This window comes from Oenanthe melanoleuca, chromosome 1A (assembly GCF_029582105.1).
Source record: "Oenanthe melanoleuca isolate GR-GAL-2019-014 chromosome 1A, OMel1.0, whole genome shotgun sequence".
Classification (NCBI taxonomy): Eukaryota; Metazoa; Chordata; class Aves; order Passeriformes; family Muscicapidae; genus Oenanthe; species Oenanthe melanoleuca.
In genome coordinates this window covers 6,403,040-6,430,494 of record NC_079334.1, presented here as the reverse complement: position 1 = coordinate 6,430,494, position 27,455 = coordinate 6,403,040, and the positions used below count along the sequence as shown (strand labels likewise).

The 27,455-nt window shown below is 46.7% G+C and overlaps 1 protein-coding gene across 2 annotated transcripts in view; it reads left to right on the top strand.

Moving 5' to 3' along the window:
• Positions 1 to 13,008, top strand: part of ITPR2 (inositol 1,4,5-trisphosphate receptor type 2) — a 236,073-nt gene extending 223,065 nt beyond the window's left edge. For both annotated transcript variants that reach the window (XM_056514148.1, XM_056514156.1), the window contains 2 exons: positions 10,464 to 10,625; positions 11,861 to 13,008. In XM_056514148.1, coding sequence (XP_056370123.1) covers positions 10,464 to 10,625; positions 11,861 to 11,947 — 249 coding nt within the window. In that variant the 3' untranslated portion in view covers positions 11,948 to 13,008. The remainder of the gene's footprint in view (positions 1 to 10,463; positions 10,626 to 11,860) is intronic.
• Positions 13,009 to 27,455: the final 14,447 nt, after the last annotated feature.

Here is a 27,455-nt window from a genome sequence, read left to right as displayed (position 1 = left end):
TACTGGTGCACTTAAAATCCTGCCAGTGGCAGAGCCCTGATTCTCCTGGGACTTTCACTTTGCCAGTGAGAGCTGGACCTTAACTGGGATCACAGCTAGTGATAAGAAGTTGAACCCCAGAGGAACAATGTGATGAGCAGATCCTGGAACATGTCAACTGAATTAATTTGATTTTGCTCGATGGGAGAAGCAACAGACACAAAACACTTCAGTGCTGTTTGAGAATATTATTGCAACATTTGAAAACAATTATTGCTCTTTGTATTACAGTGGTACTAAGCCTCTGGCTGCCTGAATGGGAAAGACTGAAAATTGTCTCCAGCCAAGGCAGATAACTGCAGATGCTGAGGAAAGGAAGGGCTGTGGGGTTCCCCAAAGACATGAGGGCAGTCCATAAAAGAACAGAGAAATGAATTTGTTGCCTTACCAGGAACTCCATTTAAAAGTAAATAGGCCTGGAGTTGTTAGGACTCAAAACATAACAGTGAGGTTCTGCAAGATGCAAACCAGGGAAAGGCTACAAAAAATGCAGTTCTGCTTCTGCCCTCTCAGAGTGCAGAGGCAGCAATATTTGAGAGGATTTGGTGAAGCACTGGTATGAGCTTGATTTACAAGGTGCTACAGATATGATGAAGTTTCTTGTTTGCTGAATCTATCACAGAGGAAAAATCCACTGGCCCATATTACTCTGCATGGATAAGTTTCTGAATTTGTGTAACTTTGGTCTCATTGTGTCATTTATCTTTTGGGATCAGCTTTATGAGATTTGTGTCAGGCTTTTCTATTTGGTTGTAAGGCTGCTTTGCCAAATCTTCTCTCTTGTTTGTGTGGTGGATGTGTGTATGATAAAAAGCTAAGATTGCATCATCTTTAATAAAAGGGAAGATGTATAGCCTAAAGAAATCAGATTAGTTGTAGAGAAAGAAATCAATCAGGCTGGCAAATTGCATCTGTGGGACAAAGTGCAAAATGTTTGTTTCATACAGTATTTATTGAACAAATTTGTTGAGAAGATGGTTAAAAATGCTCTACAAGAAAAAAAATGGGAACCATTTTGTTCAATTTAAATGGCATTGATGTATTTTTTACATCATGAATTCTTGCAATATTACCAACAACAATCCCTGATAAAGTACTTTACACAATTGCCTCACAGGGCATTTTGAGATAAAAGTATATATCGGAGATTGTAAAGTGGCTGCATCCAATTTATGTATAATGGAACCCACTACAGCCATCCTCCAAAATTCAATAGATCAGGAGTCACATTGCATTTCTGTGAGTTTGGGGTAGTGGGAGCTCTGAAGAGCCTCCACAACCAGCAGGCAGCTTTAAAGCATGTTTCAGGAACCCTGTGTATTTTATACACATGTGATTAAAATCTCTTGTTTCTGTTTTTCATTTTGCTGGGTGAGGCTGAAGGAAAATCCTGAGTTCAGGCCTGTGAAACCCATCGTCTGCTTGTTCTCAAGCAAAAATTCAGTTTAACTGAACACAGCAAACCAGTTAAAATGCTGGACTGGGAAAAAAATAAGAAAGGAAAAGCAGATCTGTACAGAGGATCCATTTTAATATTTCCTAGCAAAAGCACTAAATGAAAATGTAGTGTAGGCAGATAAAGGGTCATGCAGTACCATGGTGTTTTTTCTTTTATTCATCCATGCCTGAAGCCTTGAAAATAATCCACAATAGACACAAACCTGGACAAATAGAGGGCCCAATTTTGCTGGTTCCCACCTATTTCCTGAAGGGAATAAAATGCTTTGTGCTTCCATCCAAGTGGATAGGTGGCACCTTGTGTGCTGCAGCCAGACCTGGCTTGGCCATCGTGCCTGCAAGGAGTTGCTTTTGCTGTGCAGAGGAAGCCACAGGCAAGCATTTGAGCAGAGCAAGGGGTCAGAGAGTGTTCAAGCCCATGGGGCTGGAAGGTGGCCATTGCTTGGTGTTGTTTTGTCAAGAGATGCTTCACAGAGAAAATTAGATATTAATCCTCTCCTCTGAGTGGTAATGTGCATTTATAATCTCCAGCCTTAATGATTCCATGATTCTGTGCATGTGTAAGGTATGTGCATGATTGTATCATTGCTTAAAAATCTGTTCTGTGTGGTGATAGTCAATAATTCTTACTGGTTTTCAAAGAAAGTGTTGTTCTTTCAGTTGTCCTTTCATATTGCCCCATGTGCAAAATACATCAGAGTGAAAATGGGCCCAAAGCAGGAACATTCAGATCAGGACTCAAAATGCCTCTGCTCTGGCAGTATCCTAAACCAGAACAATTGCACTGCAATCAGCAGAGCTCTGCCTGTGTAAAGCTGAGAACAAGGTCAAGTCCTGAGCCTCTGAAAAACGAGTCTCCAGCTGAGTCTTTGTATTTCCCAAAGATTCTGTTACACCAAATTGAAGCTAAAGCCAGGAAATGGACAGTACTCGTAAAATACAAGGTGACAGGACCAGAGAATTAAAGCTAAATGTGAAAAAAACACCCCAAAACATAAATTTCAACAAATATGCTCCTGAATCCTGTGCTTCAAAATGAGAGCATGGCATGGAGTTTACCAGGGAGTTAGACCCTGATCCATTGGAACTAACCAGCAGGCACATTGGCAAAAGCAGGTCCAAATTTGTGGTGTCCTCACCAGCTGGATGGTGCATGTGTGTCTAAGGGGGAGACACCACCTGTGGTACTGCAGGGTTTACACTGCAGTGGGATTCACAGCACTGGCTTTTGTCTGGAGTTCAGAGTCTGGAGTGTGCTGCTGGCGTGTTTTCTGAAGGAAAATCAATATTAAGAGAGGAATGGGAGAAGTGGGGGCTTCAGCTTGCTGGTGCAAGCAGTGTGGGAGTGGGAAAGGCACGGGGCTGGAGAGACATTGGAATTCTGGTCACTCTGAACAAAGCCAACAGGGGTCCTTTCTTTAAGGACATGTGCACCTAATGTCAGAATATTGAAACCATACCCACGTGAACAAAGTTAGTAAGGCAGTGATTCATTGCTGTTTCAAACCTCTATCTAGCCACAGTAAATTTCTGTTCAGTAGTGACAGTCTGTGTCCACATGCAGGCTATGATTTACAGTTCTGTGTTTTGTATCAACAACATCTGTTTAACAAAAGAAGAAAAAAAAAAAAAGCCAAGAACATTTATTTTCTAACCTCTGTACCAGATGTTTCGTTATGCACGAGATCCAGGGATTATATCAGAAATAATTTAATTATTTTAAATGAATAATCTGAAGTGTTTTTCCTAGAGTGTGTCTCGTAACCACTAACAACATGAAAACATAGGAATGTGGAAAAATAAACTCATGTTTTACATAAATCTCTAATTATATCTATTTTAAGGGTGCAAATATTACAGACCAAGTCCTAGCTTTTGATGTTGAGATTCTAGAAGATTTGCACAGGACAATATCAATTGACCCCCAGGTCAGAGTGGCCTTTTCCTCTCTAGGGACACCCTGTGACTCACAGACCTGCTGTTGGCACGTGGCTTGCCCACAACAGCAGTGTGAGAACACATTCAAACTTGTGGAAAAAATTACTTTCATGATTGTTTCCATCTCTTGGAGGCAAATGCTAAATCCCTTAGGTGTGTTTGATAAGCAGAAATATTGTGGTGCTTGCCCTTTTCAGAGCTTCAATTTGAGTGTTAAAACTGCCCCATAGAGCATCAGAGAAAATTCTTCAAATTTGGGGTTTATTACCATTCCTCACCCTAATTTTTGCAGGGGTATCATAAGTGGGAATGCTGATACAGAAGCACTGAGACATTTATAACTGCCTGGCCTGGATATCAGTCTTGAAGAACTCACAATTACTCAGAACTATGGTGATAGATTCTTTTGCAGCCCTCAAAAACATTCAGCCAAGTTAAAATGAAAGTAAATGCATCAATGGCACTGCCAAAGCAGACAGTGGGTCTGTGTTGTGGTTTCAACCTCCTTTCAGGGTGTAACAGGTTTTTCTATTTTCCTGTGAGCTGTGGGAGCTGTAGCATGTATCAATCCAGTGTAGACCCAGCCAAACCTATTAGTTTTCTTGTTGCATAAAGATTTATCTGTAATTGCCAAGGTTTATTTTTATTTTCTTTGAATTACTGTTCTGGATGCATATAGATGCATAACAATTCCCAATTTCCCTCCCTATATTCTTGTACAGCACAGATTGCTTATCAAATACAGTCTTAACATTAAAGTGTCAAACAGGATTTGCAGAAAGCTATTTGAGTTTGTAGTTTAGGATGAACATTTATCAAATTGTGGATTAGCTGAATCATGCACTGAACCAAATTATTATTGTCTGTGATTAAATCACAAAGTGGTTATTGCCCTGTGTCATCTAAAGCACACGATAGCTTAAATCTTGAAAATCCCTTTTTAAGGTGGCTATAGAGCTACATAGCTCTGGACTTTTAGGACAGACTCTATCCCTAGACAAAAAAAAAATAATAGCTTTCCAAAGGTCATCTGGACTGATCCCTCTCTGCTTATATGGGCAGCACATTTGGGAAGGGAATGGATGGGTTTATTTGCATTTCAGACATACAGAATATTTCTCAGTAAATAGATCTCTTTTTACCCAGCACTGAAGTATTTATTCAAGGTGCTGGCTGAGAAAAGGGGAGTGAACTGTTCTCCTTCTGGTGTCTGAAAGGGCAGGGGCTGCCTGCTGGAGAGCAGTGATGCCCAGTTGGTTTGTGCTCATGCTGAGGGCACAGAGGACTGGCAGTGCCACTGCTCAGCCCTGGAGACCACGGGGTGACCAGCAGGGTCTCTCCTCAGCACCAGTGCAGCAGAATTTTACACCCCAAAGAGACACTTGAGGGGCTGCAGTCTCTCTAACAAAATTCAGTCTTCCTAAAGCTGTAGGAGCCTTTTTGGGGGCTGCTGCCTGCCCACAAAGGTGTGTTCCAGGATTGCCCAGCACAGCGCCGGTAGGAAACCTTCCTGGTGATGATGTGCACACTCCCCTTGTGCACCCTTCAGCAAACACCTAGCTGAGGAGCAAGGCAGCTCCCAGCACCCCTGTTTTCTCAGCCTTGCTGTTAGGGCACAGCCCTGACTCACCAGGGAGAGAAGGATCTTTGAAGAACTGTGGGCTGGACACAGAGGCCACTGCCCTGCCCTGGTGCATGCAGCAGGACAGGTCACAGCCCAGGAGGAGTCATGAGCAGCAATCACCCTTTTCTTGGTGAACAGATAGGAGGGAAGTCCTGAAAGGGCTTGTTTTCATGTTGCAACAAGGGTCACGGGGTGGAAAGGGCTGGGAGTCACTGCATTAGAGCGTGCTGGAGAAAGGAGTCTGGCACGGCTGACACGCCGTGGCACTCGCAGCCCGTGGCTGCAGCACCAGCTCAAAGTATGCATGAGGCTGCCTTTGCTCCTCTGCTTCATCCCCCTTGTCCTACTCTTTGACCTATTTTCTCTCACTGTTATCTAGTAATCTATTTTTTAAAGGCTCAGCCCAGTCTTTCCTGCTGGTTGCAGCTGAGCCATCTCGCTGCTAGCCTGTGAAACCAGCACCTCCTAAAGAAACATCCCTCTGCCAATTACTCCGAAGGCATGGATTCAGCTCAGCGTGAGAGCTTGATTGAAGCCAGTTGGCTGTGCCAACAGGACAGGGATGGCTCAAGAGAGCCTTTGCACAAAGTATAGAAACTAAACAGATTTCTTCAGTCTTTCCTCCATCCGTGCTCCACCGGAGCCAGCAAAGTCAGAAAAATGGCAATATTTTACCGAAGGGAGGACTTATCCCGCAGCTCTGCCATCCCCCTGGAAAGCCCACAGAAGGGGAGAGCTGCACAGAAAACTGCAGGAGGCAGACACAGACTTTTGCTCTGAGCCTGCCTCTCCAAGATAGAGGGGTTGAGGTTTTCCAGTTAGCACAAGGAGCAAATCCTCTAAGCCCTGTGATTCCTCAGGCATGTGCCCTCGCCGTGGGCACCCAGAGTACGTGCACCCAGAGCACTTGCACAGAGGTCTGGCCCCGGGGGACTCTGCCTGTGCCTGGAGCCTGGCCAGCCAAGGGGAGGATGGAGGCAGCTGGATCTCCACACCAAATGTCTGCTGTGCTCAGTCTCTCTGGCCCGCAGCCTTTTGGCTCGCCCCACCTGCCTTCTTTCCCTTTTTTTTCTCCTTTTCCCCAGCTGAACTGGCAGAGAGGAGGCTGCAGCTCCTTTCTGTCCCTGCAGCTTTCCTGTCTGGCTGACGCTGTGCCCTGGACACAGATGTCTGCTTAAATATGGATCCTGCGAGGCACCAGCTGAGCTTGCGGGAGGAGTGTGGAGCAGGAGGATGCTGTGATCCGTAGGTGGGCTGTGCATTGCTGCTGTCCAGTGCAAGAATGAAATAACAATAACAGCTAACAACATAAACCGTGGCTGTTTAGAAAGATTTTGGTACATTTTCACAATTAATTATTTGTCCAGGCAGCTACTTCATTTAAAAGCGTCCCGTCCACACAGCTCACCCTCTGTGAGCTCATTAATGCTCGAGTCGTGTCACCTCGGGCTAACCTGGTGGCTGTTGATTGAGTCCCGTGACAGCTGTTTGCAGAGGTTTGCCCTGCTCCCTGCCAGCAGCCTGCCTTCCTCCTCCAAATTGCCTCTCAGTTCCAGGCAGGGTTCAAATTTCTAAGTGAATGCTGTCGTGGGCAAAATGGTTGGATTTCTAAGAGTAATAGGTAAGGCATGACAGATAACATCCTGCACACCCCCAGGAGTGCTCCTGCATGTTGCAGCTTGAAGGTGTTGGTCAAGGTGAACCCTGGACTGAGCCCATAAACATTTAAGTCCCAGAAAAAAATGCTTGGGGTTGTACAAACATGTTAATGACCTCCAGTTAATTGGCAGGTAATTACCTTGAAGTAAAAATAGCTTTCTGTTGCTGAGCACTCACAAGAGTGCATGTCCCCCTGTGAACACTGAAATTTTTGGCCGAGGAGCCTTGTCCAACTTGCCTTCTGGATGCTGGCAGGTTTGTGATCAAAAGTTTGTTGTCCCCAGCACCAACTGCTGTTTGTTTGTGGTGGAGACTCAGCAAACAGAGCTGCCTGCCAAAGGTAATTTTCGTGCTGCCCTTTAATAAAGTTCTGCAGTTCATAATGCAATGAAAAAGTAAGATTATATTGACTGGCAAAAGCGTGCAGTTCAGCAAGGGAAAGTACCTGCTGTGTGCACTATAAAGGAGCTATCACTGAAAGCTAGGTAAGTATTTTTAACCTAAAGACAGCTTGGCAGGCTATAATGTGTCTCCTACTGAATTTTGAATCTTTCTGATCCTTTGCATGACAAAAATGCACAGCTGGACTGATTTCATTAGATGTGTATTGCAGCTGAGAACCAAGAGGCCTGCACCTAACACAGATCTGGGAATCCAAGGGGGACCTGTGGGCAAAAGATGTTTGACCTGTTGCCTCTCTGCCACCTACAAAAGTCAGCAGCATCTTTTCACGAGGTCTCCAGTCCATGCAAACCATCAGCTTCTCTTAGAACTTGGATCAAGTCCTTACTTGATCCTCCACAATACTTTGGGGGGAAAAAAAGGCTCAGATTTTCCTGATCTGTAACTAAACCACACCTGGGTTTCTCTCCCAGAAGAGATTATCCCAGCATTTCTAGGAAGCCAGAACTGGGCACACGTGAACGAGCGGAGTCTGTCGCTGGAGTCCTGTGACTCTGGGGCTCGTGGTGGCTGAGAGGAGCTGGCACGTGGTGCAGGGTGCTTCCAGCTGAAGAGCCACATCTGCTCCCTGTGCTCCACAGGGTGAGGTGCCTGCTGCCTGTCCTTCCCTGTCTCCAGCTGCTCCTGGCCATCCCTCTCTCCAGGCAGTGTAGTGTCACGCCGGGGAGGAGGGAGGCAGGTGACACTGGGAGCCTCAGGAGAGCCAGGGTGGCTGGAATCCACACAGATTCCTCTGGATGCTGCAGCGTGCTGCAGGGTCAGCCCACAAAAACCTTCCCAAAGCAGCCGGAGGTCTCTGCCTTGTGTCCTGGAGGAGTGAGGGAGGGGCAGATGGAAAAAACAAAACTAGCAAAATGCATTTCACAATCCTGGCAGCAGCTCTCGGCAAACAGAGGGGCCACAATGGTGGATTCTGAAATTGCTCTCCCTGTGCAGCCTGGCTTTAGGAACTTTGGTGGTGTTGTGAGGTTTGAAAGGGCTCCTGTTCCCTCCTCTGGCTCCCATGGCCTTGCATTTGGTATCTTCAGGTGCTTCAAGCAGGAGGAGCTGTAATGAGTGCAGATACCAGAGCTTTCCAGGAAACATTCAGGTACAAGTGCAGCTCTGTTCACTCTAGCTGCCTTGAATTAAAGTTCTGTGCCTGTAGTGGCAGACAGATTTGCTGGCAAACATTTTGAAAAAAATAAAAAGAAAAAAGAAAAAGGCATAAATCCAGAAAGGCACTGTGCACAAACTAAGCTTAGTATAAATGAGTACACCTGTGCTCGACACCAGGCACGTGATGAATGCTCTGCTACATCCTAGCCAAAATAAATTTAAAATAAATATCGGCGTGCACTGGTGGAAGATGAATGCTGGTGTTGTAAGCAGGAGCGCATGTGGCAGAAACAGGAGCCTCCCGCTCCTGTGTCAGCTGGGGATATCCACAGGGAGGGTCACGTGCACTCCTCTCCGGCTCACCAGCAGGGCTGGTGAAAACAGGTTTTGATTTGAATGAGTTATGACCCATTGAAAATGGCATCATGTGTAACCACAGTAAATTGTCATAATGAGATCACGAGGCTGGAGAGGCGAGCGGCGAGCAAAGCGGCCGCGTTCCACCGGCGCCCACGGCTGCCAGCCCCGGGCTGCAGAATGCATCCCAGGGACACACTCCTGCTCCCTGGCCATCTCTGTGCAGCTAGGGACAGGACCAGGGCTTGCACAGCCAGACAAAAACTCACTGGAAGTTTTGAGTTAAAAAGAAGAAAGCTAAAATTCATGCGGCTTTGCATTTAGTCTTACCCAGAGTAACAGAGGGGACTGGGCTGACACAGAGAGTGGACAATGAATGCTGTTGGTGCTGCCATGCTCACCCAGGCTTAGCTTGGCTGTTTCTAAATCATGCTGCTGTAGGAGGGGAGGGTGTGATGATCAGGGCAGAGCACTACAGAGGTGAAAGGAAATCCTCCTGGAAGCATGATAAAGCCTTGGTGTATCCCAGGCTTACAGCTCTCCTGGCCTGCTCAGGCACAGCTGCCCTGGGCTGCCCAGCTGTAAATGCTGCACAATCATCACTGCCTTCTCTATTTTCATAGGAAAAATAGAGACAAAGTCTAAGACAATGATCAATTTGGTGGACTTAAAACTTTACCAAGTACCTGGACAATGTAAGTCACAGAGCTCCTGCCTTCCAGGTGTGTTGTAGGTGGACTTTTGGAAAGAGTTCCTTTCCATTCCTCCTGCCACAGTGCTCTGTGTGGGGCCATTCACAGCTCAGGGGACTGGAAGAAACACACTCATGCTGCTTCTCTTCTCAAGTTATCAAGTGCACGTGGCCCAGCCACATCCTCCTGCTGTCCACGAGGCACAGGGCAGAGGTGCATGCATGTAATGCACTGCTGCTGCAGGACCTGCTCTGTTCCCTTTGTCTCAGGGCAAAGCAGGTTGCTCTCCACGTGGCTGCCACTCCCCCTGGTCTTGCACCCTTCTGCTTCCTCCATCTGTTAGCTCTGCACACAAATATCTGTGCCCCTGAGCCATGGAGACAATTTGGGCTTGTGTATACAGCACCTTCCTAACTCATATTGTCTGTTTACAGTGGTTTTGGCATGGCTGAATTCATAGCCTGAGTCCATGGATAGAGAAACAGCCAGCTCAGAGCTGTTCATGCAGTGCAGGGTAGCCCTTGGCCATGGGGCTGTGCTTGCATTTATCCAAGATGCCCAATATGAACAGCACATTGAAGCCTAGGCCATTCCAGGACCCCACATCTCCTGTGCTGAGCAGCTGGATCCAGGTCCCTCTGCTCTTCCAGCAGAAGTGCTTGAGGCTGGTCTGGAAGGCTCTTGTCTTGTTTTCCTGATGTTGGCTTGCTGACATTGCTGCAAGGACAACAAAAATAGATGGAAACCAGCCAAGCTGAAGAGGCAGAGGGGAAATTTGTCCCTGCATACACCTAGGAGCAAAGCATGGGGAGCACTGAGGCTTTCCTGGTGTACCAGAGGAGTCTTCCCAGTGGGGGCATTTCTGCCTGCCAGAGCCACAGATGAATGTGCCAACACTGCAGTACAGGTGCAGCTGTGGGGAACCCAGATTTTCCAGCTGGTACCTTCTCTGTAGCTAAGGAGAACCAAGAATAAAACTGCTTGTTTGAAATACTTTCTGAATGTACAGCTTGAGCTCACTTGCTGTGTGTCATCCACTGAGCAGAAGTCCTTCTGAGCTTTCATTCTCTAGTCTCAGCTTAGTAGCTCTGCATAAACCCCTACTGACAGACCTTGCTTTTCTAATATCCCTGTAGGAGAAGAATTTGGACTGGTTCCCTCGGATGAGAGCCATGTCTCTGGTCAGCAATGAAGGTGACAGCGAGCAAAATGAAATCAGGAACCTGCAGGAGAGGCTGGAGTCAACCATGAGCCTTGTAAAACAGCTTTCCAGTCAGCTGGCTGAGCTCAAGGAGCAGGTAAGTGCCTGTGTGGGTAGCAGAGGGAGCACGTGTTGGTGAAGGCACTGCCTTCCATCAAGTCACAGTCAGGACAGTGTTACAAAAGAGACTTTTGTCTCAGGAAGGTTTTATTTTTCCCTCCAGCAAGCTTTCTGGGTAGCTACACTGATAAGGGTTTGGAGTGAAACTGTACTCTGTTAGCAGCAGCAGAGATCAGGTAAGGAGAAAACTCTTGAGGGGGAATAAGTCACGAAATGAGTGAGTGTGCAAGGACAGAGGGGAAGCTGCAGAAGGGATGAGGGGCTGCATAACCCAGCAGTGAAAGCAATGTAGTGTCAGGAAGAGCTGCATACTGATGGCAGCCTGGAGGAAAAAAAGCCTTCTGTGTCCAGCCCTCGGGTTTTTCCCCCACTGAGAACATCAACAGGGCCCTTGTGAAAACAATTTGCAGAGCCTGTTGCTTTGCTTGTGTCACCCTTGTGCTGGTTCCCCCTGTGGGGCTCCCTCTGCTCTCCTGTGTGGAGCACAAGCTGCTGGTCTCCCTTAAAGCCTCCCTTAAATCCTGCTCCTGCCCACATCACCTGCCTGGTGGGTTTGCTCTCCCTGCAGCATCAAAAGGCCAGCTCCTTTTTTGCTACAGGTGCTGCTGGTCACCTCTGCTTTGCTCATTACAGTTTCACAAAAGCATCTCTGTGTTTTCTTTATGGGAAGCACTTCAGTGGCATCTACAGAGTTATCTAATTATTCCCCTTTAAATCCCTCCTTAAAACTTTTCCCTGTGAAAATGCCAGCAAAGGTTTAGGCTGGATGTGCTGAGACCACTGCTCATTGTGCTTGCCCACAACATCCTGGTGGGATTTTTTTCATCCCCCTCTGGCTGAATCTGTTCTCTCCTGGCTTAAATTTAAACTCTGTGTGGCTGGGGCCATCTTTTAGTTTCTGTGATTCTACAGCACCAAGTGCAAATGCTGACCCTCTGCAGGGCTACACAACACAATAGCAGCACAAATAATATTCTGTAAGACCTACCAGGGGATAAGAATAATGTATAAATGAGAATAAAATGTCCATACTTTGCAGGAAACAGATCTCCCACTTCAAAGACATCCCTTACTTGTAATTTTCTGTGCTGAAGAAAAGAATTCCACTCCCTGTTGTTTTGCTTATATGTATCTTGCTCTGTGACTGCTAAATAATAGTAAAAGGAAAAAAAAAAAAATCTCAACTCGTCTCTCTCTGCCTTTCCACCTTAGATGACAGAACAAAGGAAGAATAAGCAGAGGCTGGGCTTTCTTGGATCAAACACACCCCATGTGAATCATCACATGCCACCACCCTGATACCACGGGGAGAAGCCGTGACTAGCCTTTCATCAGTATTCCTGCTTTATTATAGAATAAAAAAACTGAGATTGAGAGGAGTGAACAGTGCCTATTGTTACAAAGTTAAAAACAACCAAGTGCCAAGATGTTAAGTGGTTTAGCTCTGGGAACAATTTGTAGCTGTTTTTTTTTTTTTTTCATGGTTGAGAGGGACCACAACCTAGACTGTGAGCGATACGAGGCAGCTCGTTTGTATTTTCTGCCTGGCCCTGCCCTGCTCTGGGGCTGGCTGGGACAGAGGATGGGACAGAGGCTGAGCCACATCCTGGAGCCCCCCTCTCCCTGGAGCACTGGGAGAGCTGAGCTGAGCAGAAGAAGGAGAGGTGTTTATTGAGGCAAACACGAGAGCCTGGCTCAGAATCAATAGGTCGTCCCTGGCTCACTTGCCAAATAGCAACATTAGTCATATTTGCTTGGCATTTACTATTTTTTAATTACCATAAATATGTCAGTCTGTAAGCATGATGTTGCTTCAAGTAACTTCTACCAGGAGGGAAAGGGGTAAAACCTCAAAAGGCTGGGGGAAGGAAGAAAAAAGAAAAAAAGAGGAAAAAAATAGAAAAAGAGTTGCAAAGAGAAACATTAACGCTTTTGAATTTTAGCTGTCACCATGCAATTTCTTATTTATAACATGGAGCACAATGGATCTACAGCTGTGGGAATGTTATGCACATAACACTGACAACATAACTGGAAGTGATTTCTTTCTCCTGGCTTCAGATGTTCTCTATTAATGTGGTTGTGAGGTTTCACATACTGAAGAGTTAAACTGTGTTTTAAATTCAAGTTCCAATGGAGGATTCAGGGGGGAAAAAAAATTATACCTGTAGTTTGAAGCATGTATGGGATTTTATTTTTTTATAAAAAGCTCAGAAATGTCTTTCTGTACAGAACTGTAATGGTGTCATTACCTTCCATAAACTCATCTTCAGCAAGAGTTGACTTGAGTAAATAAACACCATATTCTGCCAGCTTTCCTGTGAGCTAAAGATCGTGGCTTGATGGTTTTGCCTGCCCTTCCTGCTTCCAGGGCTTTGCAGGGAAGCCTGCTGGGGAACAGGGGGGCAATCTCAGAGAAGCTCCTTCCAGCTCTCAGCCCTGCTAAAGGCAGCAGCTAAGTCACCTCTGCAGGTTTCTGCTCTATCCTGCATTTCTTGGGATGGCTTGAAAGAAAAGTTACAGGGTTTCCACAAAGCCCTCAGGGACTCCTTTGTCTTTTAAGAAAACAAGTGAGAGGCACTAATGGGAGTTATGTTCTCAGTTCACTTTCATTTTCAGTGGGTTTTGGTTACTAGACTGTCTCACATTTGAAAATGCACCTCTTGTTGCATGGAGTCACTTTAAAAACCAAAATATTTTTGCAACGATTTTCCCCTGTCAAATTTTCATTTTGTTATAAAAGCCATTTTGATTGAAGGAAAAATATTATTGGTATAAAAATTTTCCAGTTTTTTCCTGGAGCAATGTTGTTGTCTTGGTAAAGGCACTATTCAAACCAACAGGTCTAGAGTAAAAGGAAGGAAGGGGCATTTCAGTCTCTTTATTCCAAATTCAAGTTCTTGAAGCCATTTTTTTTTTTTTTTTTTGTGGTAGTGAGGTGGCTGGGATAAAAGTAATCTATTTTAGCAATATATTTATATCTTCTACCACTAAAACATCTCCTGTTGGTTTCAGTTGTGCCCTTCAAAACTAGTGTAGAAGTCAGAAGTTTGTGTGTTTCACTGGAAGAAAATTTCTGTTGGCCTTTGTCCTGAGAACACCCTGGTTGTGAGAGGTGATGGCCAAAGGAGTTGCCCACAAACACAAAGTCAGCAGTAAGTTGGTAGAGACTCAGATCCTGTATTAATTCAATTATATATATTAATTAAAATAAGTTCATACAGTTAATCAGATCTACTCACAGCTTCTGCTGCAGCAGCAATTTCCTCTTCCACATCCTCTGTTTGGTTCTAAAACACAAAGCACAGTTCAATTATTAGATAAGTTAAACTCTCATTATTTATTGTGGTTGGCTTATACTGGAATTGGTTGGCACTTTCCTTGTTTACACTCAGAAAAAGCAGCTGCACCTCTGCACATCAGGGGATGCTGATCCTGCTGGAGCTGGAAGAATTTGAGGCTGGATGGGTTTGTGCCCCGAGCTCAGGGCTGCAGTTGGGTGCTGCTGGTGCTCCCTCTGTCTCACAGCCCAGATCACATCCCCTCCCAGGGATGCTCCTGCTCTTCAGAAGGGAGAGTTACAGCATCAGAATCAGAGAACAGCTGCTGGTTTGCCTTGGCCACGGTGCCTTTCTGCTGTTCATGGCTTCCCAGAGAGACTCTGTAATCAGTGACTGGAGGTGATGCTACTTGCACAGAATGTAAATATATTTCACTGACAATCTTTGACATCTTTGCTGTTTCTGTCCAAGCTGAGGCCCTGCCCTGCTCTCATCCATGTGAGCAATCTGTACAGGAGGCTCCTTGCATGGACCCAAGACTTAAAGATTGTGAAATATCCCCATGAATGAGTTTATAACAAAAATCATTGTTTTATACATGTATTTATGTGTATATCTTTGTTTCATGCAGCTGGGGTAACCTCTTCCTAGGCAAGTATCATTTACCTTACCTATTTATATGAAATGATTGCAAAGAAGTTAAAACATCTAAGAGCTTTTAATGCCTTAGAGAGATTTATAATTATATGCTACTTGACAGTTAAAAATCTACTTAAGTAAATGTGTCCATTGCTGCTGAATGTAACTTTAAATAAACTGTGTCATTTTATATAGGTCTGTCTCATTCTTGGTGCTAAACTTGGGGGGAAATGTGTGTTCTGGTTTGGGAAGAGCAGGCTGGGGGACCATTCCTTCAGCCCTTGATGGATGGAGGCAAGGAAAGCAAGAATTTGTATTATTTCAGGCACAGACTGCTCCATCCAGGATGATGGATCCAGGAATGCAGCTTTTCCAGGAGCAGTGGGTGCTCAAGTGCAGGGTCCAGTGTTACAGGTGAGGATGAGCAGGCTCAAACAGCCTCAGGGTTTCTGCTGCTAACTGATCTTTTTTTTTTTTTTAGTATAACTCTTTCAGGTAGCTCATTGAGAGAGATACCAAGGGCTTTCCCCACTCCTCTGGGTGAAAGAATTGAGAAAGACAAATTGTGTCTCTCAGCTGAGGAAATCTGTGCTCTTGTGTCAAAAGGAACAGCCCTCCCTACAAACTTGTAACTGGTAAACTACCCCATACAAGTGCTTTTTTTTCTTTTTTCCTAGCTGTTTGTTTGTTTTTTTGGTTTTTTTTTTTTACAGGTGGTCAATATTAATGAGGAAAAGAATAAGGCCTCTTCTTAGCCAGAAAAAGCTTGCTAATGAATTAGTAAGAAAAATCCTATTAAATAGAGCGTGCTGTTTCTCCTGTGTACTTGTTCCACCAACTAACTGAGGTTTTGAGTAGAATTACCTTTCTTTTCTATTCTCTGGTATGATTTTAAGGCTAAGTAGAAAGGAGCTTGTTTACTGCTAGGTTTGTTAGATGGTTTTGCAAAAAGGATATCCTAAGAGAAAACAGGGTTTCATGCAGCAAGCTTTCAGCCTAAGATTACAGTCATACTTAAAAAGCCCCCAAACCAGCATTAAGCTTCTGAGCCCAAAGGGGAGCAGTTTCTCATGCAGCACTGAGAACCTAATGCCAAGGCTTTTCTTTTTCAAAATGTTTGCCCCCAAGGCACATTTTAATTCAAGAGGTGTTTCAGGGAGCAAACCTCTCACACTGCTCTGGCCTGCAAGGGAATTCTGCTCCTCCCTTCCCACTGTCACTGCTGCTGCTGCTGTGACAAAAGCATCTGCAGGTGAGGATGTTTCCTTTGGAAAGCACGTGCTTTTTTCTGGGGAAGGCTGATTTTTGAGGGGAGAAAGCTGAGATTGAAGGCTGCTACCCTCTCTGCTGCCCCAGGATGCTTCAGCAGCACAACCCCTGCTTGCAGGTGCCTGTGCTGAATATCCTGAATTTGCACAAAGTCGTTCAAAACCCCTCAGAAGGAACTCTGGCTGTGGGGGTTTTCAATGTGCAGTGGTGTATTGCTATCATGAGCTCACACTTGCCTGCTCTGTTTATGTGCTGCACTTTTTCAGGCTGAAGCAGGAAGCTGCAAGGCAGAAGACAAGCAGCCTTTCTAATTATGCTATTTCAATGTGTTTCTCTTGCTGCAAACAGACAGGAGTTAATTTTCTTTGTGTTCTGGAAGTTTCTTTCTCAATGTCTGCACCTCTGTCTGCTGCCATTCAGGTAAGGTGAGACCTGGGCATGTCCTGGACCATGAGGTTTACTGCTAAACCAAAGCAATAAGCTGAAATGCATAGGAGCATGGTGTTCTTATGATTTAACAATTCTGTTTAAATGTTATAGATCATCAGCATCCAGTATCTGACTCCATGTGGGCAGGAGGTTTTCCTAGCAGCCCTTCCTGTGGTAAATCACTGCACAGTCCTCATGCCCTGATGGAGCAGCCATGTGGTTTTTCCCAAGGCTGTGGGGTCAGCCCAGCCTTGCTTTGTGTGGGCCCTGTCACCATTCAGATTCCATCCACATGGCAGGAGCAGTGTGGGGATCCAGTTACAGCCCAAAGGCTCCAATTGCCTTTATAAGTTACTCCCTTCTGGCCCCCAAAATCTGCAACATTTACAGGCTTTGTTCCCAAAATCGCTGAGCTGCCACAAAAACTGTGGATTTTGGGCACATTCTCAGTGTTTCCTGTAATGGCCTTCAACTAGGATATGTCAATCTGAATTTCACAATCCTCTCCTAGGAGCACTTGCTCCCTTACCAAAGATATAAGGATATTTTTCCTTGCTTCTTCTTCCCTGCCCCTCCAGCATTACAGGATGAAACACCTGGGACCTGTGTTAACTCAGACCCATAGCTGTGTTCAGCAGAGAACAGGACAACCTTGAAATGAGGTTTAAAAAACTCCATTTTCAGTTGTGAGTCAGTGTTGGATGATAGAAGTTGGCTCAGAGTGTGCACACAGCCCAGTCTGAGGGTATTTGGGAACACTGGAATGGGAATGGGGATGGGTTGGCTGTGGCCCTAAACAAGCAAAGCTGTGTGAGCACTGCCTTCCCTTGTGAAATGCAAATCCTGCTGCCTGTGGAGGAGTCAGGAGAGGAGATTTTTGATCCCTGGAGCTGTCATGGCTCTTCCTGTGCAGGTGTAAACATCTGTCCAGGTTCCTGGTTGTCAGCAGGGATGGGGGAAGATGCTAGCAGGGTATTGTGCACCTGACCCCAGACTGTGAGAGCTGCAAATGTGATGTGTTACAGTGCAGGGAAAGGAAGGCAAGGAAGAAAGTTCATGGGAAGGTCTCAAGGGTACAAGAAGGTGTTGTCAGGGATGGTGGTTTTACTGGGATTTACTAAAAGTTTGCTTCTGAGTTACTGTGAGGAATTAGTGTTACCAGAAGCTGGCTGTCCATGTCCATGTCTTTGTCAATCCTGAGTGTCTTTTCAGAAGAGAGGATTCACTGACCCACTGAAATCTCTACTGCTCAGAGTCCTCAGTCTGTGAAATCTGGGTGGTTTTTTTTTCAAGTTTGTCCACAGCACCTCAGTTGGAATGAGTGCTCTCTTACATGGCTAGCACAAATCTAAATAAATACAGAAATATAAACCGAGCTGGAAATTAACTGAGTACAAGCTGTCTTGCAAAATTGCCTGTGTTTGCTGGCTCTGGATGGGATGGAAATACCACAAAACTCCCTTCTCTCATGGTAATGTGATACTTCTGCTTCCGGGCTCAGAGCAAAGCAGGAGGTGGAAGAGTGTTCATGAGAGGAAAAAGAAAAGCAAAAGCAAATGATAATCAAGTTTTTAACATGGCAAAACCAAACTCTTAATTAGAGTGCTCAAAGTGGCCACTGTGATCATCTACTCAAACGTCTTGTGTAGAGTTTTATCCATCTGCTCCTCTGTGGCACAGAGCTGGAAAAGGGAGCTAACCTGGCCTGGAAGTGTCCATGGGAGGAAGACATGGGGTGTGTGTGCCAGCTGGTTCTCATCTGACTCCTCCAGCCCAAGGGCTGCATCCTGGCCAAGCAAACCTGGTTCCCCATGCTGCTTCCCATTTCTCCAGGAGAGGGAAATCCAGTCTAATGCAATCTCAGGATGGAAAGCTCTGCAGCACAGGCATGGTGATAATAGCTCACATGTCTGAGCACATGGCCTTGGCTGGTGGCTGGGCCATTTGGCCACCACGCTGTGGGGGCAGAGTGTGCCCACCCCCCTCCAGGCCATCACCTCCAAGGCAAGGAGCACATATGTGAAGTTGTCTCATGGTTCTGCTGCACTCACACCAAATCTAGGCAGGTATGGTGCTGCCAGATCACCTCCTTTTTCCCTGCAGATGCCTTTTATTTTGCCTTGTTTTAGTGGTGAGAGCAACCTTCTCAATGGCCTTCCCTGTAATTTTCTCCATCCTGCCAAATATTTGGAGGCAGAAATCATGTTAGATATGGTGGCAGGGAAGGAAGCAAAGCTGTGTCACTGCTGGGACAGTGTGATGTGGCTGTGATGATGCTGTGGCAGATAATGCCCATGGTGTGAGCAGCCACATCCTAAGGAGAAGAGGGCTGGGAATTTGGGGCACAGCTCCTCTCCCCTGATCCACCCTCCAGCACAACACCTTCCTCAGGGTGGAACAGGCACATTGATCCAACCTGCCTTTGTCACTGCTCCCCCCCGGGTGAAGGTCTGTGTCCTCAGCACTGCCATGTCCCAGGTGTCCCCTCCTGCCTTTGCCAGAAAATGTCCTATTACAGCATCTTCTGAGACCTGATGGAGACCACACATGTCCTTTCAGCCAGGCCAGCAAATAACCTTCAGCTGAGTCTGCCCAGGGCTGTTTTGGATCTGCTGATCTGCATTTAGAAATAGTCTTGGTATTTTTAAATGTTGCCTGAGCCATCTGCTCCCCTCTTCATTTTATGTTTTAATTGTCATTTATAACATATTATATGAGCTATTCAAAATCCAGACAGACACTGGAGGGAAGCGAGTGAGCCCCAAGCTGCAACACACAGAAACCTCTGAAAACCTTCCCTCAGAGGGGTTGGGGCTCCCATCAAGGGCTGCAGCTCTGTGGGATCCTGGCTCTGGGACACACCCCGTGCATTCCAGGGCTGCTGCCAGGGCCAGGGACTTGCCCTTGGCTGCAGGGCTCCTGGTGGCCGCTCTCACAGCCCGGCCACAAGGAGGTCAACCGATTTTCTCAGGTCACCAGTGCGTGAGCAAATGATTCATCCCAGATTTTCCTGGCTCCTAAACCTTTGCTCAGCCCACAAGGCTGCTTAGTGACTTAGCAGGGCTCTGGGGAAGGCAGCTATAAATTGCAAACACGCTATGGCCGAGCCAGCGGCTGCGCTGTTTTCCACGTGCCACTTGTGACTCTGGTCACTGGAATTTGTGCCAGGGAGAGGAATGCCAGCTGTTTGATGAAGAAATGGCTTCAGACAAAAAAAAACCAAAATTGTTTGCCTTGCCTCCTAATTTATGGCAAAATCTTTCCATCTCTGTCTGTTCTGCCTGACTCTGTGACCCTGCAGGGAGCTGCTGCTTGGAATTCGGGCTGGATTGTACAGCCTGAGCTCAAAGCACTCCAGGTGACAAGTCCTGCAGCCCCAGCAGGGCAGGATGGCCAAAGGGCACCCTGCTGGCCCTCCAGGCTGAGTGACACCTCCCAGGAGCACAGACATCTCAGGCCAGGCTCAAACACAGCTGCACACCAGCAAAGGATGGGCATGGATTAACCCACTCAGCCCTAAACTCCAGTGGGACCCTCATCTTTTGGGAATGATGGCTAAACGAGCTAACCTGTGCTGGGAAATGTGCTGCTGCTCTTTGGTGACATCCCAGCTTTACTCTGGGGGCTGGAACCCACCTGAAACCCAGAAATATTTCCTTTTAGGAGATGCCTCTTGATTTCCTCTTGCTGGCTGTGCTGGACTCAGACAGCAGCCGAGGACCAGTGAGTGCAGATGGGCAGGAGGGCTGCAAATGCCCCAGGCCAGGCTGCTCTGGCTTCTGAACATCCTCACAGTGTGGGGAGTTATTACCACATTACTCTGTTTTAATAATCATCTATTACACTTCAAACATATGAAATAAAGCAGGGCACTGAACATCAAGCTGCCTGAATAAGGATTTGATGTTTGGGGTTTTTTCTAGGGAATCCCCAGACAACAATGGGTGAACTGAGGGAGCCAGATGCTACAAAGAGAAGAGAAGAGAAATGTAAAGCTGTGACACCTGGAACATGAACAGGCAGCTAGAAAGGACAGGAAAGAGCAGGAAGCTTCTTCATAACTTGGCAAGGAGGGATAAAGGGAACATAACTTTAAAAAAAAAAAAAAAAAGAGATTATCATGTAACTGGATTGTGTTATAACAAATATTTTTGTGTGTATGAGCAGTAATTCCATCAGCACCACACTTTTTTTTTTTTTTTTTTTTTGGTGAAAAGTACATTCATTATCTTAGACATCTATTGGCAGCTCTGAGGCAGCATTTCCTTTTGAACTTCATGAACAAATTCAGATGGGGAGGGGGAGAAAAACCATCCCCACTTTCCAAAAAGCTCTCCATGGTCAAAAGAGCCCTGAGCTTAAGCTGCACTGAGGCTCTGAGCCAGCTGCAGCAGCATCCCAGCAGTGTGACATCTGAACCCTGTGTTTAGCATTACCACCCAGGTTCTCCAGAACTAAAGACACTTTGAAAATTATTTCATTAAATGCAAGCCAATGATGCTCTCCTCGTTTGTCCCCTGGGGTGGGAACACACAGTTGAGGCTTTGGTGCTTTCCCTCATCCCTCAGCACAAACAGGAGAAGCAGCTGAAGGGCTGGAAGCTGGGAGGATGGAGTGGAGCTCTGGGGCAGTAACCAGGGCTGGGCTGAGGGAAAACAGCTGCGAGCTGGGCAGCAGCAGCGTGCAGAGCTGAGCTCTGGAGTGATGGAGGGCTGCTCCATCAGCCCAGGCGGTCCCCAGCCCTGCAGCACTGCCCGGTGGGGAGGAGGGGAGGAGAGGAGCCCGGCAGGATAACGAGCTCACAGAATGCAAATGCACGGCTGAGCTGGAGCTCGCACACAGCCTCAGCCCAGACACTGACTGCAGAGCCTCAGCCACCGAGTGATCCGGGGTGGGAGGCAGCTCTAAAGGTCATCCAGCCCAGCCTGCAGTGAGCACGGACGTCTTCAACCACATCAGGTTGCTCAGAGCTCCATCCAGCCTGACCTTGGATGCTTCTGACGGTGGGACAGCCTATTCCTGTGTAAAACACCCTCACTGTGAAATACTTCTTCCTTATATCTAATCTACATTTACCCTCTTTTAGTTTAAAACCATTACTCCTTGTCCTATTGCTACAGCTCCTGCTAAAATTCTGCTCTTATCTTTCTTATTAAGCCCCCTTTAAATACTGAAAAAGCAGTGATGAGGTTTCCCCAAAGCTTCTCCTCTCCAGGCTGAACAATCCCAATTCCCTCAGCCTTTCCTCCCAGCAGAGCTGCTCCATCCCTCTGATCCCTTGGTGTCCCCTGGCTCCAGCAGCTCCCTGTCCTTCCTGTGCTGTCCCAGGCTGGGTGCAGCCCTGCAGGGGGGTTTGGGGCAGTGCTCACTGCTGGCCCATCCAGCCCCAGAAGCTGATATCTAGCTTGCACTGAATTTACCTCCCTTTGCAGGCTGGAGAAAGGATTTTTGGCAATTCCATGAGTGATGTTTGCCTCCAGGGTTCAGCCCAGGACCAGCCCAGCAGCAGGATCTGGCCTGGGCTACACTCAGCTTTACACTGAACTCTCATTTCCACCCCTCTGTACTGATCTTGGCATCTCTGGGGATTTTCCTGTAATAATCCTGTCTATGTCATTGACTTAGACAATGGTAATTGAGCTTCAAACTTAATTACAGTATGGGAACAAGCTGTCACTTGATTGAAGACACTTCTTGATTACTTATTGAAATAAATAATCTTACCTGTCTTTGCAACTTGACATGAAGGGACTAGACATTGGGCTATCTTTTATGGCTGTGTTTACATCCTTCCTGTCAGGTGCAGCACTCCAATAAAACGCTCCCAGAGACTCTCCCTTCTCTAAATATCCATTAGTGGTAGTTTAGAGGATGAAGAGGCCAGAGAGGGATTCTCTCTGATCCCTCACTCCAAGTCCTGCCTGACTCCCCCCAGCTGGTGCCAGGCTGTGCCCTCTTGCACTGAGACCAGGGGATGCTGGGCAGGCAGGAATTGCTGTGGCTGCAGCCCTGGGCGAGAAATGTCTCAAATTAAAGGACTGATAGGATGAGGCAGGGGGTTCAACCATTGCTGTTACAATGGGATATTGGGAAGCTGAAGTGGATTTCAGGATTTTCTGAAATTCTGAGAGTTCTACGCTTGGAATCCCCAGGTTTTTGGGACCAGAATTCCAAGGGTTTGGGTCATAAAATTCTCAGGTTTTTAGGCTGAAATTCTCAGGATTTTGGGGCTGGAATTCCCAGGATTTTGGGGCTGGAATTCCCAGGATTTTGGGGATGAAATTCCCAGGATTTTGGGGCTGGAATTCCCAGGGTCCAGAGCTGAGTATTCCAGGATTTTGAGGCCAAAATTTCCAGGTTTTTGGGGCCAGAATTCCTGTGGTTTTGAGGCTGAAATTCCCAGGGTTTGAGTCTTAAAATTCCTAGGATTTGGGGGCTGAAATTCCCAAGATTTTGGGGCTGAAATTCCCAGGATTTTCAGGCTGAAATTCTGAGAGTTCTAAGCTTGGAATCCCCAGGTTTTTGGGACCAGAATTCCAAGGGTTTGGGTCATAAAATTACCAAGATTTTGCGGCTGAAATTCCCAGGATTTTGGGACCAGAATTCCCAGGATTTTGAGGCAGAAATTCCCAGGATTTTGGGGCTGGAATTCCCAGGGTTCAAAGCTGAGTATTCCAGGATTTTGAGGCCAAAATTTCTAGGTTTTTGGGGCTAGAATTCCTGGAGTTTTGGGGCAGGAATTCCCATGGTTTGGGTCTTAAAGTTCCAAGGATTTGGGGGCTGAAATTCCCAGGATTTTGGGACTGGAATTCCCACGGCTCAGGGCTAAAATTCCCCAGGAGTTTCAGGATGAAATTCTGAGAGTTCTAAGCTTGGAATCTCAAGGTTTTTGGGGCGAGAATTCCAAGGGTTTGGGTCATAAAATTCCCAGGATTTTGGGGCTGGAAATCCCAGATTTTGGGGCTGAAATTTCCACATTTTTGGGGCTCTGAGGCTCAGCCTGTAGTTGAGGGAACCCATTTGCTTCCCCAGAAAGTGCTGAGCAGCATCACTTATTGCAGAGCTGTTTGCCTGGGATTCCTCTGTGGGACCACATCACCTCTAAGAAGCAATTCATTCCCTCCAGCCTTCAGAGTTACCCTCTGAAATGATCAATGGTTTGGGCATTTGGTTTTGGAACAATAGTTTTCAGAGAGCAATCCTTCCCTGCTGTGACTTGATGTCTGCCTCTGTGACTTCACAATCTGAAATCCATCCTTTGCCAGCTGTTCCAAGCCCAAAAAAAAAAAAATGCATCATACACAAAGTTGAGCTCCAGGTTCAAAACACAAACCTGGTTCTCACCTGCCAGGAGGTTGAGCTACCTGAGACCACCTCAGACTTCAGAAAAACTTGAACTTCTGCCAAAATTCATAATCAATGCCCATTTGTATTTTGCTGGAGTTGTTTCCTACCAGAAATCCTGGGTTTGTGAACAGAGACATACATTTTAAAGCTGATGCTTATTTTATAATCCCAACCTGGTTTTTTACCCACTTATTTATGGGTGAGTCACACACCTTGGCTGATGCATTCACATCACTTCTCTCACAGATGTATTCCTGCAGGTGTGTCAGAGAGAGAAAATCTCTTGCTGATACCTGAGCCTGAAGTGCAGTACTTTCAGTTCTCCTGCTTGTGTTTTTCAGTGAATTCCACTCTCAAAATGGAAACGTGGGAGTCCTGGTTCCTGACTGCCACATTAAAATGTGCAGAAGAGTTACAAGAGTGGGATGCACACCCTGGGGTGCCTCAGTGACCTCACCCTGCTCCTGCCCACCAAGGCAAGGGGTGAGCAGAGCTGTGTCCACCCAGGGTTCTGCCATCTCCTCTCAAACATCACCTCAGATCCCTGCTTTCCTCCTGCTGTCCTCTTTGCTATTCCCTTTTGGGTCTGGGTGAGTGTTCAAAGAACATCCTCTTTTGTCCTTCCAAGGGGCCAAACATTTTTAAGCTTTATGCAGGCAAAGTTTTCATGTCACATCCATGACCTGAGGCAAACAGACAAGCTTTATGAAGAAGAACCAGGATGGTTTGTGTCCCATTAAGGGAATTTATGAGAAACTCAGTACAGTTTTAGGGAAAAAAAAAAAGAAAGAGAAGTGTTTGCTTAGATGATGGACGTCTGTTGAATATTAATCTTTTCTGGGTATATCTCATGCTTTCTTAAAGGAAGCCTAAATTATTCAGGAGTATTTGTGTGCTGAGATATGGCAAATTTACAGGCAGCACAAATCAGTCTTTTGAATCTTAATATGAAAGGAAAGCAAGTCCCAAATTTGGCTCCTTAATGCTCTATTGGCCATCTCCTGCTAAGTAAAATAATTCAGCTGCTCATTAAGATACATCATATATCCTGCTGGAACAATGGCCACTTTAATCCTCATACACAGCACTGGCAAAATAACAGTGAGACACCACAAATCCTTGTTTTAGGTTGTTCTGTTTATCCATTTGCTGTTTTATGGGATGGCAGTGACAGAACATCACTGGTGACAAACAGCAGCCTCTGCCCTGGGGAGGTGACAATCTGAGGGTTGGGGGGTTAGTGCCACCAGGGCTGCCCTGGGGGTGTCCCCCACTTTGTCCCCCTCTGTCCAGGGCAGTGATGTCACTGTCACCCCCCTGTCCCCACTGCAGGGAAGCTCCAGCCTTATTTATGTAACAGCTGCTGTTTTTAGGTGCTGTCACTCACACTTCCACTGGAAAACATGGTACTTGAAGAGCTGCTACGCTAGTACAGCATATGCCGGAGGCAAAACTATATATATATTAAAAAAAAAAAAAAAAACAAAAAAAAAAAACCAGCCTTGTAAAAAAAGAATTAGAGCAGGATTATGGCAGAGTGTCAGCCTCCCAGCCAGTGCAGCACCTCACCAGGGCCACGTTTTGGAAATGCTGTGCTGCTGGGGTTTAAAGACTTTGTGGATGGAATTGATTTGATTTTTTTTTTTTTTTTCTTTTTGGTTTATTTTCTTTTGGGATCGCAGGAGATGCTCTTAGGTGATCCAAATTCCTGCTTTTGTTAGCAGCTCCAGGCTGGTGCCAGTGTCAGGCTGGGGCTGAGGGCACCCTGCCTTCCTCTGCTGCCCCCCACCCACCTCAGGGTGTCACAGGCTCCTCCCCACGTCCAGTGCAGGGAAAAAACACTCTCAGGCGTACATGCACAGGTTTTAAATGCATGTGATGCATTCTGACTGAAACCCAGCAGTGGTGGCTCTGAAAGGGGACATCCAGAACCATTTCCATCAAAAGTCCTGTTCCTGCAGTTGTAAACTGTGATGCAAAACCAGAGCTGCTGCTGGGAAATGTCCCCTCAGACCAGGGCAGTGCATGATCTCTGTGAATCTGAAGTCTTTCAGGGATGGCTTATCATCAGAGCTTATCCTTCAGATTCCCATTGCTTGTTCTCAAAAGCAGGTCTCTGCTGTAATTTAAGGTTGTTTTAAAGCAGCTACATCAATTTTCCTCTGTCCCCAGTTTTCAGAGGTGAATGTGTGTAGGCACCCTGTGCTTCCTGGGTGACTGGAAACCTCCCTGCTGGCTCCAGGGTTTGGCAGCATCTCATGTTCCCCACCATTCCTTTTCCATCACACACACACATTGAATACACACCCATGAGCAGCTGAGTGTGAAAGAAGGGAGAAACCTGAAAGAAATTAAGGAAATCAGTTTAATAGAGTAGAATAGAACAGAACTGAATATTTCACTTGGAAGGAACCTATGGTGATCATCCAGCTCAACAGCCTGAGCACTTCAGGGCTGACCAAAGTTTAAGGGATGTTGTAAAGGGCATTGTTCAAATGTCTGCTCCAGTGTTTCTCCACCTTCTTGGTAAATAAATACTTCCTAATATCCAGTCTAAACCTCTCCTGCACAGCTTTAAACCAATCCCATGCATCCTATCCCTGGATACTAGGGAGAAGAATAATCCAGCCCTCTTGCAGGGGACAGCTGGATGCTTGGTGGTCCCCTGTGTACCTGGGTGATGGCCACGTCTTCTCTCAGCCCTGCCAGCTGCAGGTCTGTGTGTACACATGTGGGAGGAGGAGGGAAAGGGTGTGATGGATGGTACAAAATACATGTGTCCTGCTTCCTGCCTGGACCAGAAGAGGGAATCCACCTCATGGAACCCTTCAGCTTTTGCATGAAGCAGCCATTGCCTCGTCCCCAGAGCTCTCCTGCACCCCTCAGGCCCTCCCAGAGTGTCTGGCCAGGGTGGTGTAAATCAGAACCTCTCCCCCAAATCCAGTGCAGCGACCTGCAGCAGCTGGGAAGGAGTTGGAGGCAGCTTGCAGCTCACCCAGCTGTGTTTGATTTTCGTCTGGAGCCACTTGGAGGCTCACGTCAGAGGAAGGAAGGGGCAGAAGCGCAGGAGGGCTGGCTTGGAAAATGCCCTCTGCTGGAAGGAGCCAAGCCCCACGGGAGGCAGAGGGCTGGGAGAGGAGCAGCACTGGTTTTGTCCCTTTCCCCTCTCCCTGACGATGGAGATGGTTGCAGTTTCTGGTGTGTGAGTGTTTGTGCACACGTGTGCGGCCGCTCCTGCCCCAGCCCCTCTCGGCTGGACGCTGCCAGATGGTACAAAAGCTTACCGGAATTTCATTTGCAAATAAACCACAGACTTGGATGAGCTCATGTTGTTCCACACAGAAAGCCACAAAATCCAACAGAGTGATGTTGTTTCAAGACGAGGACATGTCAAGTGAGGGAACCATCCGGTCGGCTCTGAAAGAGCTCCACACTCCTCTCCTGGTTTTGGAGCTGTTTATGGACAGATGTTTATGCGCAGGGCATGTGGCACTGCAGCTCGGCTCAGACCTCTCCCCACAGCTGATGCCTGTGGAGCAGAGCCTTGGCAGAAGTGCTGCAGCAGCCACATCTGCTCACAAGCCTTCCTGTTTTGTTTCAGGCACTCCTGGAAGGCTCCCCAGCATCTCTCTCTGCACAAGGACAGGTACACCAGCACATCCTGTGATACTCGGCTCCAAGCCCACAGGCTTGGGGGTGTCCTGGGATCCAGTTGTCCATTTGATGTGCACCTCTCCACTGCCCCAGGCAGTCTGGCAGAGCCCAGGTACGTAGTTCCTGTGCATTTAGTCCCAGACAGCCCAATGCTGGCACCAACACTGCTGTGATTTAGTAACAAATTG